Below are 12,655 nucleotides of genomic sequence, written 5' to 3' on the forward strand. Positions count from 1 at the left end.
TGGGAAAACTCATTGTCAGTGCCTTGACTGCAGAATTCTTCATATATAAAAGAGAATTCAGTGTGGCCCAGGTAAGCTTAAAAGATTTCTGTGCAAGAATCATGCTGTAATTTAGGCTTCTGTTGACTGATCTGGTTTTTGAAGTCAAGGTTAATATTGTTTGATTAGATGAACTGAAAGTTTAACAACTACCAGTTACTGATTTTCTATTACATGTGAGGTACCACACAAACATTTTACACATTGTTTTAATATGTTCTCAAAATGACCCTGAAGTAATGGTATCATTAGTCCCTTTTCACAATTAGGAAAATTCAGGTTTTGAGAGGAAAAAGAAGCCACAGAAAAGAGCAGCACAGAAAGACTTTAAATCCTGGGCATCTGATTCCAAAGCCTTGTTCTTTACACTTTTCTGCACTTCTACAGTAAGAAGATATCAGTGTAAAAGTTCTAAGCCATGGCCCAAGAAGGTGGTCATGGAGGGCTCACGATTATAGTAACAGTGACACTTACTAATGCATACTTTATGGTAGGTGTTGTTCTAAAAACTTACATATATAATCTCATTTACTTCTCACCCTATGAGAAAGTCACTATGTCAACTTACAAATGAAGAAACAGGCAGCAAGAGCAATGGCCCTAATGCTGTCAAGATGCAGCTTCCTTTCCACATTTTTGCATGCAGAGCATGTCATGATGATCCTCTGCATTGTCCAGCACTTTACAGTTTTTAAATCACTTCCAGATGCTTCATTTCATTTTATAATCATCTTATTTTACAGATAAGGACACTGACAATCAGGTGCTTAAGTTATTTCTACAAGGTCAGACACTGGCAGGGGTGGGACTTGAACCCAGGTATTTTTATACCTATTCCAGGATTATTTTTCTGGACAAGGCTTCACACCTGAAACATACTATAAGGAGCAATGTGTTCCCAAACTTTTCTTTTGGTACTGGGGATAAAATTCAGGGGCTCTTTACCACTAAGATAGGTCATCAGTTCTTTTATTTTTTATTCTGAGACAGGGTCTAAATTCCCCAGGCTGCCTCAAACTTGGGATCCTCCTGCCTCAGCCTCCTAAGTAGCTGGGATTATAGGGGAGTGCCACTGCTTCTCATGGGCTAAGAATTTCGCTTACCTTATCTTGTCTAGTTCTCACAACTTGAATAGGTGGTGTTACTTTTACCTTGAAGAAGGGAAAACTGAGTTTTTCCAAGGTTAAGTAACTTTTAGTCACTCACCTGGCAGTGGTGATTTTAACTCAGCTCTATCTAAACAATGGCCTTGCAGATTCTATAACGTCCCGTGTCATAGGCAGAGATTTATCCAGACCAAGCATTCCAAATCCTTCAAACCCATCTGGGATCTGGGCAGTAGGTTGGAATATTTACTAAATGCCATAAACCAGGGTAGTATGGTATTAGCGAAAAGAGATAAGGGCTCAATGTAGTGTCCCACCCCATCTCCTCCTCAGTCATTTCTCCATCCAGCCGATCCCCTTGTTCCTAGATAGCCATTGTGACTGTCTCAGAGTATCTAGTGTGTTTCCTTACAATCTGACTGTCAACCCTACTGGAATGAAAGCTCCCTGAGAGCAGGGTGGAGCAGTCGGTCACTGCTGTACTCCCAGTCACTGCAACAGTGCTGCCACATGGCACGTGCCCTCAAATGGTCTGTGCATGGTGAGTGAGTGTGTGGCATTGAAGAGGAGGAGGACACCCTCATTTTAAAAAGTGGGGGTATTCCTTTTTCTGGTGACAGCTTGATTTTTAAAAAAGAAACAGAAAGCTAGAGAACAGTCCAAACTGCTAAGAATGTCCCGATTTGCCAGGATGTACACATAGCCATGATTATGAGCTTCAGGAGCAATTGCTCCTTAAATATTTTTTCTGATTTTCGCCTTGGTAAACCTCTGCCAGGAATTCCCCCTTCCTCACTCCCCCAGTACTCTCCTTCCCATCCACCTCCACTGAACACACATCCTTCTCCTGCTGAACAGCTGCATATCCGGGTTCGCAGACAGAGGCCCAGGTGGCTCTTCAGTAATGGTTAATCTGTTAGCTGTATGAAGAACCTCTGCCTTTTCTGACTAGATGGTTGTGGTACTGACCTTAGGGGGGGAAATTCCTTCTAGATAAAGCATTGCCATTTGCCCACTATCTATCTTTTTTCCCTTTTCCTTTGCTGCCCATCATATATATCCTGTATGCTTTTCTTTAAAAAAAAAAAAAACTCTGAGACTCCGAATGCAAACTGTTTTCCCTTCCTGTCATCAGTTTGGAACCACCACAATGGTAACAGGCTGCTCTAAAGAATATCCCCCTCTGGCCCTCCCTTATTCCTAACCCAACGTTTGAATATTCTTTCAACACACATTCAGTTTGAAAGAGAATACTGATACCTCATTTTATGTGGACATTTATACACCAGCATTCTCGAAAGGGGCTGACTTCAATGGGTTACTATCTGGCTTAATACATCTGGATGATTTAGATCTCGTTTTGTCTAAGCATTTATGCTAATAAATTTAACAGATTCCCCAGTACTGTCTGGTCCTTCGTTTCTTTAGAGGGTTAAAGTGAGAGGAAAGTAAAGGAGTGTGTTACTAAAGAATGAAGGAAGTAATTGATCCAACGGATTTAAAACACAAAATCTCCGATTACAGTTAAGCTGTAGTAGCAGTCAAAAAAAGGGAGGGGGGAAGTTCCCAGATTCAGGTAGATTTCTGTAATTAAGTTATTTCTCAAAGGTGAAATCACAAAAGTGACAGAGTAGTTAGCAAACTAATTTACTGAGGAGTATTTTGGTCCTACATAATTAAATCCAATGCTAGGGAAAACTGACAACTATTAAACTGAAGTTGGGAGAGTGGAAGGGGATGAGATAAAATTCAGTCTATAAAATATATTCCATCATCTTTTGCAGGTTAAAAAACACAAAAGAAATATTTGAAAAGATTTTTCTAAGATGGAAACATTTTAAGATTCTGTGGGATTTTTTTGTTTGTTTGTTTTTTACAGGTACTGAATAAATTTGTTTTGTTTCTCTTGGTTTTTTTTTCTTTCCCCCATTTTCCCCCTGTTGTTTGCAAAGTTGAATCTGGGGTCAGGAGTTCTAATTGTAACCTCAGACTGGAATTCCAGATGGTGCACTCAGGACTGGAAGCAACTCTCAGTTCATCAATTTCATGGGCCTACGTATCTGCTCTGGCCACGGCCTGGCCTCTATCCCCACTGTGGCATTAATGCAGAACAAATTGAGACATATCCTCTATATAATTAGTTCCAGAATTTAAAAAGATTTACGGTATAATAATAGAGGCAGCACTGCGGAATCCTTTCACTGGGAACTCTTGGGGACCATCTCGCGGTGGCATCAGAACAGACACGGGTAACCCGGGCGGCTCCTGGCACTGAGAGTTGGGGGCGAGGGGAAATTTTTGCACCGAGTACCGTGGCAGGGCTTAATGATTGTGGGCCCCTAAACCGGGTCAGAGAGGAGAGTTGGAACCCTAGACGGGAGATTGATCAGAGAGCGATATAATTTTTAAATGAATAGAGAAAGCCGGGGGTGGGCTATATCACAAAATCCCCTCTTTTGCTTTGTAACTTATTTTAGTTTTAGAAATGAAACTGTGATTTTTGCCGCCAGTGTCGCGCTGGAAAGCAACTGAAGTGCCTACGCAGCAGCCCAGTGTGGGCAGATTCCTAAGAGCCGGAGTGGGCTGGGAGGGGAGGAGCAGCGGTTGAGCTGTTCGTCCAGCGCTTAAGGGCTCCGGAGTCGGCCCTCCGGAGTGCCGCTAATCGAGAGCCCTGTTCCTCTCAGGCGACGCGCGGCCGGGAGGTCGAGCCACTCTTCACGCCAATCTGCGGCCGGGGGCACGGGCTGGAGGCCCCAGCCCTTGACAGATCGCAGTGCTTTGGCGTGTTTATTCAGTTGTCAGCAGCCGCCGGGTGACCGCCTGAGCGCGGCCCCGGCGGCGTGCGCGTTGGTCCCTGGGGCCCGAGGCTGCAGCTGCCCGGCTCCGCGCTAGGTCATATGCAGTTAACAGTGCTGGAGTAAAAGTGAGGGGGTTGAGGTCCTCACTACCTCCTCCCACTTAGTTGTGATTTCTTTTTCATTTTGCAATACTCAACGCACCTTCTAGGCCGGGAAGAAAAGCATTTCGCCCAAGTACTGAAGCCACATGAGTTTCAGGGTCTCTCCTGTTTCTCCTCATTTCTCTAGTTCTATAGAGGCAGAGGACTGATGGTTGAAGCCATTTGCTGGATGAACTGGACGTTCAGAGACCTAGGTTTCATCTCAGCTTTGCCACTACCTTGCTACGTGCCCTTGAACACCAACTGTAGCAAAAATCGTAGTTTATCAAGTGCGTAAATCACTACCCTCCTAATCTACACGACAATCCCATGAGGTTGGCGCTACTGTCGCACTCTTTCTCTGACCTACGAGGAAACTGAGGCTCAGAAAGGCTACAGAACTCATCTAGAGCCACATAGCTATTGGCTGACTGGCAGAGTCAAGATCCCATTCTCAAGGCATCAATCCCTTGCTCTTAACCTCTGCACTCCACTGTTCGCCTTTCTGGGCCTCAGTTTCCTTCTCTGTAGAAGAGGGAGTTTGAACTCCAGCTTTGCTCATCGGGAATTCAGACAGGGATCCTCTTGTCTGCCGGAAGGTGAGAGTAGGGTGCATCCAATTCTCTGCAAACTTCTTATCCCTGGGATCCGGGGAGGGCCTCACCAGCTGAAGGAGGTGCAGGGTGGGTAAGGTGCACCATCCTGTTCGCTCCCAACGGACCAGTTTAGGACGCGTAAGCCAGCATAACTGTTGAGTTCACTGGGATTACCGTAGGACTCCCGCAAAGAACGTTATGCAGAGAAGGGAGATGAGGTGGGAGGCATGGGCGCCCTGTGACCCAAGAGGTTTGCGGGTTTTTCAGCCCGGGCCTATGGATACCTGGGCTCCCGGGCATAGGGATGGGTAATGAACATTCAGAAGCCGTTTTGAGGGCGGCGACTGGCGTACTGCACTTTTCTCTGCCCAGCGGACTGCAGGGAACTCCTCCCACCGCTTCGCACTGTGAAGTCAGGGCAACGGACACCCGGGTGCTGAAATGGGGGTCGCATTTCCTCCGTTTCCCCTCAAGGACTCTGAGAAAATGAGTGACAAAGAGAGATGATTCCTAAGTTGCTGGGTGCCCCTTCCCACCCACCGCTGTGCCTCATCTCAGCACCGGACCAAAACTTATTTATTCAATACGGAGGTAGAGATTTAAGTGTCTCTGCCGTACCTGGGATCCCAAAACACAGGAGCTCACATTTCAAGTCAGCCTTTCTCCATTTTATCACTTCCCCGTCCAAAAGACACTTATAAAGGAAAGTAAAAGAACAATCTTGGTCTTTTCGTTTGGAAATGGAACTCTGGCTTTTCATCAAAGGCTCCTCTTCTCATAGTGCTTGTTAAGGGGGGAAAAACGACTTCGAAGTGGAAACAGGAGGTAGGGAAGATAAAAGGAGAGTCAGGGATCTGGGGGCATTCCAGAGGTAATTTGGCTTTAGAAGTTTGGGCTCTAAGGTCTGTCTCCACCAAAAAGACCAAAACGCACGTGGCCGTGCCCAGACCACGAGACGCTCTACAGGTTTAGAATGGGGAGTGAGGGATGAGAGATGGCAAAAAGGAGCGGGAAGGAGCTGGCCTCAAGAGCTTTACACTGAGGAAAAGAGAAGAAAAGGAAAGAGAGAGATCGCGCAAAAGAAAATCTTAGTAAAGAGGAAGCAAAGTAAACAAAATCAAACATCGATTGTTTGGACAGGGAGAGGTCCATCCGCGCAAAAGAGGAAAGGAGGATCGCTCACGTTCCCAACCTTTATCCTCAGGGTCTCTTGAGCCCAGAGAATGCGCAAACCCCAAAGGAAGAAGTAATTGCGCACACGTACTTTCTGAGCCCACATATACTTTGAGTCCACAGCTAGAATTTATGGCGATTGTATTTACATCCATGCAACTTAAAACCAGAGTGTAACAAATGGAGTAAATCAAGGTCATCGAAATGCTCTGTTGTGAAACTGCGTCTACCTCGATTGTTGCTTCGCATAGGGTTGTCTGGAAAGCCTGATGCGGGAGGCCTGACTGCGACCGGCCGCTTCCCGCCGGGCGCGCCTGTTGGTCCCAGGCTGCGCCATCGCCGCTGACTCCTGGCGTTCCTGGGCGTTTCCTCGTGCACCAGAAACGCACTTAACTCCGGGCTCCCCGCGCTTCTCCTTGCCTATGTGCTGATCCCCAACAGATTTTGACTACTTTAGAAGAACCGAACCAAACCTACCTCTAAACACCTGCTCTCGGGTACGGGGCTCCCAACCAGTTGCTAGGTGGAGACAAGAGTTTGTTTTATCGAAACCACGAATTCCGAGTTCCGAGCTCCCAATGGTGCGAACACTGCCACCGACCGTGGGCCAATGGAGGCTCTCCTTGCTCCATTTCTCGTCAGCCTAACTGGCTTGTAACTTCTGGTTAATCACTGCGCACCCAGAACGGTTTCCCCGGGGATCAGAAGCAGAAGCAGCACTTGGAAAAGCAACTTCAGAAGTCAGTCTATCCCCACCGGCGTGGTGCCCAAATCCTTCCCAGTTCCCTTCCTCCCCCAACTGGGCGCCAGGATGCTCCAGCCGGAAAAGGCGCTGGCTCTGGGCGTTTCCCCAAGGAGTTTCTTTCCCCTCAAACTAGCCGCTGTTTTCCCGGTTTTACCGTAGAAGAAATAGATACTTTTCCCTAAAAAGGGAAATTAGATGCCTCGGACACGGATTTCAGGCAGGCGGCAACCGTCATCCGCTGGGCTCAAACCTCACCAAGTAACCAACTATCACACCACTGAAAACGTCTCTCTTGTGACTAATGCCTCCCCCACTCGTCATCTAGCCGGGGTATTTTCGCCTTGAGACCCGACCTCTGGAACTCATAGGGACTGGCCCCTTCCCAGTAACCGGTTGATTAAAGCTCTCGAAACAAGAGCTGGACGCAGAGAAAGGGTTTCCGTCTTTGAACCCCTGAGAGTTCTCTGTGCTTTTTAAGTTCCCGCCCTCTTGGAGCCCACCTGCTCCTCCCTCCAACCCGCCCTCTCAGATTAACGACCCATCTGTACTCCCACCGCATCCAGATGCTGAGGACACACATTGCTTACCTGGAAGGACTTGCCAGTGCCGCCAGGCGCCCACACTCTCCAAGGCCCAGTAGGGGACGCAGGGGGAGGGTTGTGCCATATAGGCCAGTTTGAAGCGCGTGGCGGGTAGGATAGGAGAGTGCTTCTGAAAGGGACACTTCTTCAGGCCCGCCCCCACCCCCGCTGCGAGGGCGCCGCCAAGGAGCGGCGTGCGCTGCCTGGCCCGGGTAGGGCTGCTGTGTGAATGGAGCGGCCGATCCTCCTTGGCTCCTCCTCCTCTCCCGGCGCCGGCCCCTCTTATTTGAGCTTTGAGAAGCTGGGGGCAGCCAGGCAGCTGGGGTAAGGAGTTCAAGGCAGCGCCCACACCCGGGGGCTCTCCGCAACCCGACCGCCTGTCGGCTCCCCCCTTCCCTCCCTCCCTCCCACTCATTCACCCACCCACCCAGACCCGGGACGGCAGCCCAGGGGCCAGGGCCCCGCCGCCTCCTCGCCGCGATCCTGGACTTCCTCCTGCCGCAGGAGCCGGCTTCCACGTGTGCCCCGGAGCCGGCGTCTCAGCACACACTCCGCTCGGAACCCGGGTGCCTTCAGCAGCCGGAGCACCCGGGGGACCGAGGTCCTGGCGGCATCTGGACCAAGTTAGTCGCAGCCGAGTCCAGCGCCGAGCATCCGCAGGGCCGGAGGAGCCGCGGGGTGTCCGGAACTGAGCCGCAGCAAATGGGCTCCGACGTGCGGGACTTGAATGCGCTGCTCCCGGCGGTACCCTCTTTGGGTGGCGGCGGTGGCTGTGCTTTGCCGGTGAGCGGCGCCGCGCAGTGGGCGCCGGTGTTGGACTTTGCGCCCCCGGGTGCTTCGGCTTACGGTTCGTTGGGCGGCCCTGCGCCACCGCCGGCTCCGCCGCCACCCCCGCCGCCGCCTCCGCCTCACTCCTTCATCAAACAGGAGCCGAGCTGGGGGGGCGCGGAGCCGCATGAGGAGCAGTGCCTGAGCGCCTTCACTGTCCACTTCTCCGGTCAGTTCACCGGTACAGCTGGAGCTTGTCGCTACGGACCCTTTGGTCCTCCCCCGCCGAGCCAGGCATCCTCTGGGCAGGCCAGGATGTTCCCCAATGCTCCCTACCTGCCCAGCTGCCTCGAGAGCCAGCCCGCTATCCGCAACCAGGGTAAGTAGGCTGGGGAGCGCCCCCTACACGCGGGGCAGCGGCACGGGGGCTCTGGTCACCCGCAGCCTCTCCCTTTTCCTACCCCACTCTAGCTCTTAGCCGGCTGTCTTTCCAAAGGCGGCGAGAGTAGCCTTAGCGGCGGCGGGAGAGAGAGGTTGTGCACGTCGGCATCGGCTCTAGACATCCTCTACAGCCGAGCATAGTTGGGAACTAGGCAGTTCGCTTAAGCCGGGGGAGGCGGTCCGGGACCTCTTGGATCCCTGGAGATTCCAGGACCAAAATGGGAAGAGACTAGTACAGTGTCTGGCTCTGCCCAGGAAAGAGATCTTGTTGCCAAAGGCACCACCAAATTGTCGTTAAGCATTGGGGTTTTAGACATCCAGACTGGTTTAGGAGGCGGACACATGCGGGATGCTCAGCTTGTGCGGCTTCGCTTCTGCAAAATGGCAAAGAACATCACCAACTCTTAATACAGTGTTGGCCAGCATTTGGTGCGCAAGTATTGGGGAATACTAGAATGAGGGGATAAATGGGCCACTACCTAGTTGACTTTTTGGAACTTCGTTCGTGTCCACGCATAGCTCTAGGCTACTGTTAGTACAACGGAAATCTCTCCAGGGTTTTGCAAAGACGGAGGTCACGCAAGCTGCGGGAATAGAAGAGACCCGGTTTATTCGATTCCGTGCTGTTTGGGAACCAGGTCTTAACTAACTGTAGGCGGTGAAATAAGGCCCGTACATAGGCCTTCTTTTTAGCACTACTCGGGTGCTTTTTCGTCGTGGGTTTGCGGGATTCAGCTGGGGACAAATTTGTTTTGAAAGACCTGGGGCTAGAACAAAGGTTTATTCGTCATCTTCGGTCACTGTGCAAGGGCCTTTGCACACAATAAGTATGTTTTCTCATCCCGCGCTGGAGGCTCCCGGCCTTTCATCTGGGCCAGCGCAGACCCAATCTTACTGTGCACTGGGAGTTTGGTCTCTTCATTCTCATTTGATTTCTTTACTGTTGAGAACCTGAACTAATTTGGTTTGGTTTAATGTTTTAGGAAATGCTTTTCTAACACAATGGCGGATGCTTTTCCTGGAGCAAAATTATGTGTGGGTTTAGGGACTGGGCTTTTTCTGAAATGGGTGGGATGGGAGAGCAGAGTGTGAACCGTTTGCAAAAGGTGCTACGCTCCCAAGTAGCAGAAGGAAAGCTGTTCTTACTGCCCGTTGTCCCTGCCTTCTAAAAGTGTCTTGAGGCCATTTCTACTTTAGTCCAGCCTGGAGCACCTGGCCAACCCAAAACCCCTAGTGAAACCGAAACTGCCGTTTTGGTCCGGAGAATCTGGGATCCGTGTTCTGCAGAGCAACCCTGAACACACCCAAGGGGTACCTCCACTGTAGATCTTTCATAAATGAAATTAGTATTTTGTACTCAACAGATAATGGGACAGCTTAGTGTTGATCACAGAGGTTCATATTCTTGAATGGAGCCACCTTTGTTTAGCATACAGGTTTTCCTTTCTGCAAATCTCCAGAGCGGTTTCTTCATCTGTGAGAGGAGAACAGAGATGGACAGCCTTGAGCTTGGGTCTGGCCAAGAGTCATATGCCAGAGGTTTAGAAACCTTGCCCTTCCCACTGTTTGGGGCTCAAAATACAGAATGTGGCAGCCCACCTAAACATTGCTGGGTCAGAAGCAGCTCCACTGGCAGGCAGGTGTATGCTGTGAGCCATGAAGATGTGTGTGCTAGCTATTCGGAGAGGCTGGAGAAGCAATTGGGATCTAACCTCCTGGGATGCAAAATACTATTGTGTCAATATCTTGTACTTGAGTCATCCAGGTTGGATGCAGACTTTCGAAATCTGGGCTCTGTTGCTTTTGTTTGGGTCCAGCCTTCTGCAGGGCATATCTGGTTCCCTGATCCCATCAATCTGGCATGGGGAGCAGGGATTGCTCACTACACATCTGGGAAAAATCCGGATTCCTCTAGACGGGCCCAGCTACCACTATCCAAAAAAAAACAAAAACAAAAAAAAAAAAAAAAACAAAACAAAACAAAAAAAAAACACTTGGGAGCTGAGGACCAGAAGAAGCAGGTGAATGTGACCTTCCACCCTCATTATAACTCCAGGGAAAGCTGGATGAAGAAAGATATCCCCAGACAAGGGACATATGACCAGTTTCTGCCCCTGAATTTACTAGTTTTTGCTCCTAGTAAAACCAAATGAATCCGGTATGCCTATCCCTTGGGGCTCACTTTGACAGGTAGAAGCTGGGTTGGTATATGAGAAGCTGCTACTCTGGGTGGGCAACAAGGATGGGCCCTTAAGACTCTCGGCATTTATTCCTTTGGTTTTTCAGGGTTCCTGTGGCTCCTGCCAGGAATGTGGGGCCTAACCTGAGGCTTGGGCTAGGGAAAGCAAAGGTGTCAGCTCTCTCCAGAAAGGGTTAGAATAGTGATCAGAACTCCCAAGAACAAACTCCAGGCCCTCTGGCTTTGGTTACCTGCCCTCAAGCAGGACACAGTCCCACAGGCAAGGGCAATTGCTATTGCTGGCACCTGCTCACCCCCACCCCACGCTTCTTATAAGCACTTTATTTTTCTTGCATTTCATAAATATAGCTGACATCAACTCTTCTAAATATTAATTTAGCAAATATCAACTGCCTATGTCATGTCAGGCACTGGAGACTGAACGTTAAGACAATTGATGGCCTCAGGAACCTTTGCAAGAACTCACAGTCTGATACTGAAGGACATGTTTATTTCTGGATAAGAAAATTCAGGTGTTAAGAGATTAGGTGTGCAAGAGGTCTCTCAGATTGTGGCAGAACTGGAGGTTGAAGTGAGACCATTCTAGGGTTCTTTCCCAGAGATCTTGGCTTCAGTGTTGAGTTGGATTTCTTCTGCCTAGTTGGACAAGCACTGAACTACTTGTAATGTGGGTGACGGTTGAAAAGTCTATCAGAGCAGAAGTGGGAGTGAGGACTTTTCTAACTCCAGCCCAAATGCAGGGCTTGGGAGGGGAGGGAGAAAGAGGAGGAAGGAAGAGGGGGGAAGAAAAAGAGAGAAATGTTGCTTCCAGGCAGCTCCTGATCCCGCAGAACAAGTTCCTGCTTAGGCCTTGGGATCTCCAGGCCACTCCACCGGCACATGGTCAGAACAACTACGCCCGAGGGTAAAGGCGCCCCCCTCTGGTCACACAGGAGAGGGAGGGTATTTCATTGGGGAAGAGATGCTTCCCGATCCCACTACCGCTGTGATCATCACTTTCAGCCTTCTGAGCACCTTCCTGGCTGTCGATTCCATCCCTTAGCTACCCTAGGGCTCCGCGGGCGAGGCAGTTCCCGGGATCCTCTGCAGCCGTGGGCGGGGGAGAGGGGCGTTCAGAGTGTGTTTCGCCTCTCCTGGCGGTCAAGGTTGCACTCCCCTCCCGGGCCAGGACTAACCGTGGGAAAGGCGCTACCTTGGCTGCTTGGGGCCTCTCCCTCCAAGGCCTGTACAAGGAGTCTTTGAACACACTGCTCCTTCCCGGCGGCAGCTGTCCCTCCTCCAGCCCCTGCCCCCGCTCTCTCCGCGCCCTCCCCAGCGCAGGGCCCGGGCACTGTGCGCTCTAATCAGCCCCGCGTCCGATAAGCTTCTAATTAAAACAGCCCTCCCTCGGCTCAGCAGGCGCTTTCATCACTGCCCCTCCCGGGAAACCTGAGGGGGGTGGTTCGAGACCGGTCCCTGCTCCGCGAGGTCTGTGTCCTATCCGGGAGGGGGACTAGGAAGTCTCACGGGACACCGGCATCCTTGGGCCGGTGCGATTCTGGACCGCGGAGTCGGTGCGGAAGCTGCACCCAGGACCCGCAGCTCTTGCAGCGCACGAACTGTTGAGGAGCGGGTCTTCCAGACCGCGTGGGCCTCGGGTCACTGCCTGCTCATCGGCTCAGGAATGGAGAAGGGTTTGTCTATAGAAAATTTCTTGGTCCCTTTTATTTCCACCTCCTACTTATTTTTTTAAAAAATGCCCTTTCAGAAATTCGGTCTTCCCGCCGGGCAAAATTGGGTACCCGGAGCCAAATTTCGTTTGTCAGCTGATTTGTAGGCCTCAAACGGCCAGGACTGCGCTCCCAAAAAGAAGTCCCTGGAAGCCTAAGAGTGCTCACCCGCGCCCGAGAGCTAACTGGGAGGGGGTTAGGTGCCCTTACTTAGCAGGCAGAAATGGAGGCTTTCTGGGGTCGTGAAGATTATAAAAGCTGGGGTTTCTTAAAAAAACCAATCTTTTTGGCGCCAGGAGATGGCTGACCTGTACCATCCGGGTGATTCCAATTTGTACCCTTCTTCCATCCCTCTCTGA

General features: G+C 50.5%; 1 protein-coding gene and 1 long non-coding RNA gene across 5 annotated transcripts in view; one reads left to right on the plus strand and one right to left on the minus strand.

The window, feature by feature from the left end:
• The window catches only part of LOC306639481, a 32,239-nt gene extending 24,635 nt beyond the window's left edge, over nt 1-7,604 (minus strand). Inside the window, exon 1 of the long non-coding RNA XR_013757664.1 lies at nt 7,185-7,604. This is a non-coding gene — a long non-coding RNA (uncharacterized lncRNA). The remainder of the gene's footprint in view (nt 1-7,184) is intronic.
• A 143-nt stretch (nt 7,605-7,747) lies between these two features.
• The window catches only part of WT1 (WT1 transcription factor), a 46,246-nt gene continuing 41,338 nt past the window's right edge, over nt 7,748-12,655 (plus strand). For 3 of the 4 annotated variants that reach the window (XM_079103089.1, XM_079103088.1, XM_079103090.1), the window contains exon 1: nt 7,748-8,325. In XM_079103089.1, the coding sequence (XP_078959215.1) occupies nt 7,881-8,325 (445 nt within the window). In that variant the 5' untranslated portion in view covers nt 7,748-7,880. Of the gene's footprint in view, nt 8,326-10,357; nt 12,261-12,655 lie in introns of those variants that run through there. The other variant, XM_079103091.1, reaches the window with a different exon arrangement.

The sequence above is a fragment of the Sciurus vulgaris genome (assembly GCF_902686455.1).
Source record: "Sciurus vulgaris genome assembly, chromosome: 11".
NCBI lineage: Eukaryota > Metazoa > Chordata > Mammalia > Rodentia > Sciuridae > Sciurus > Sciurus vulgaris.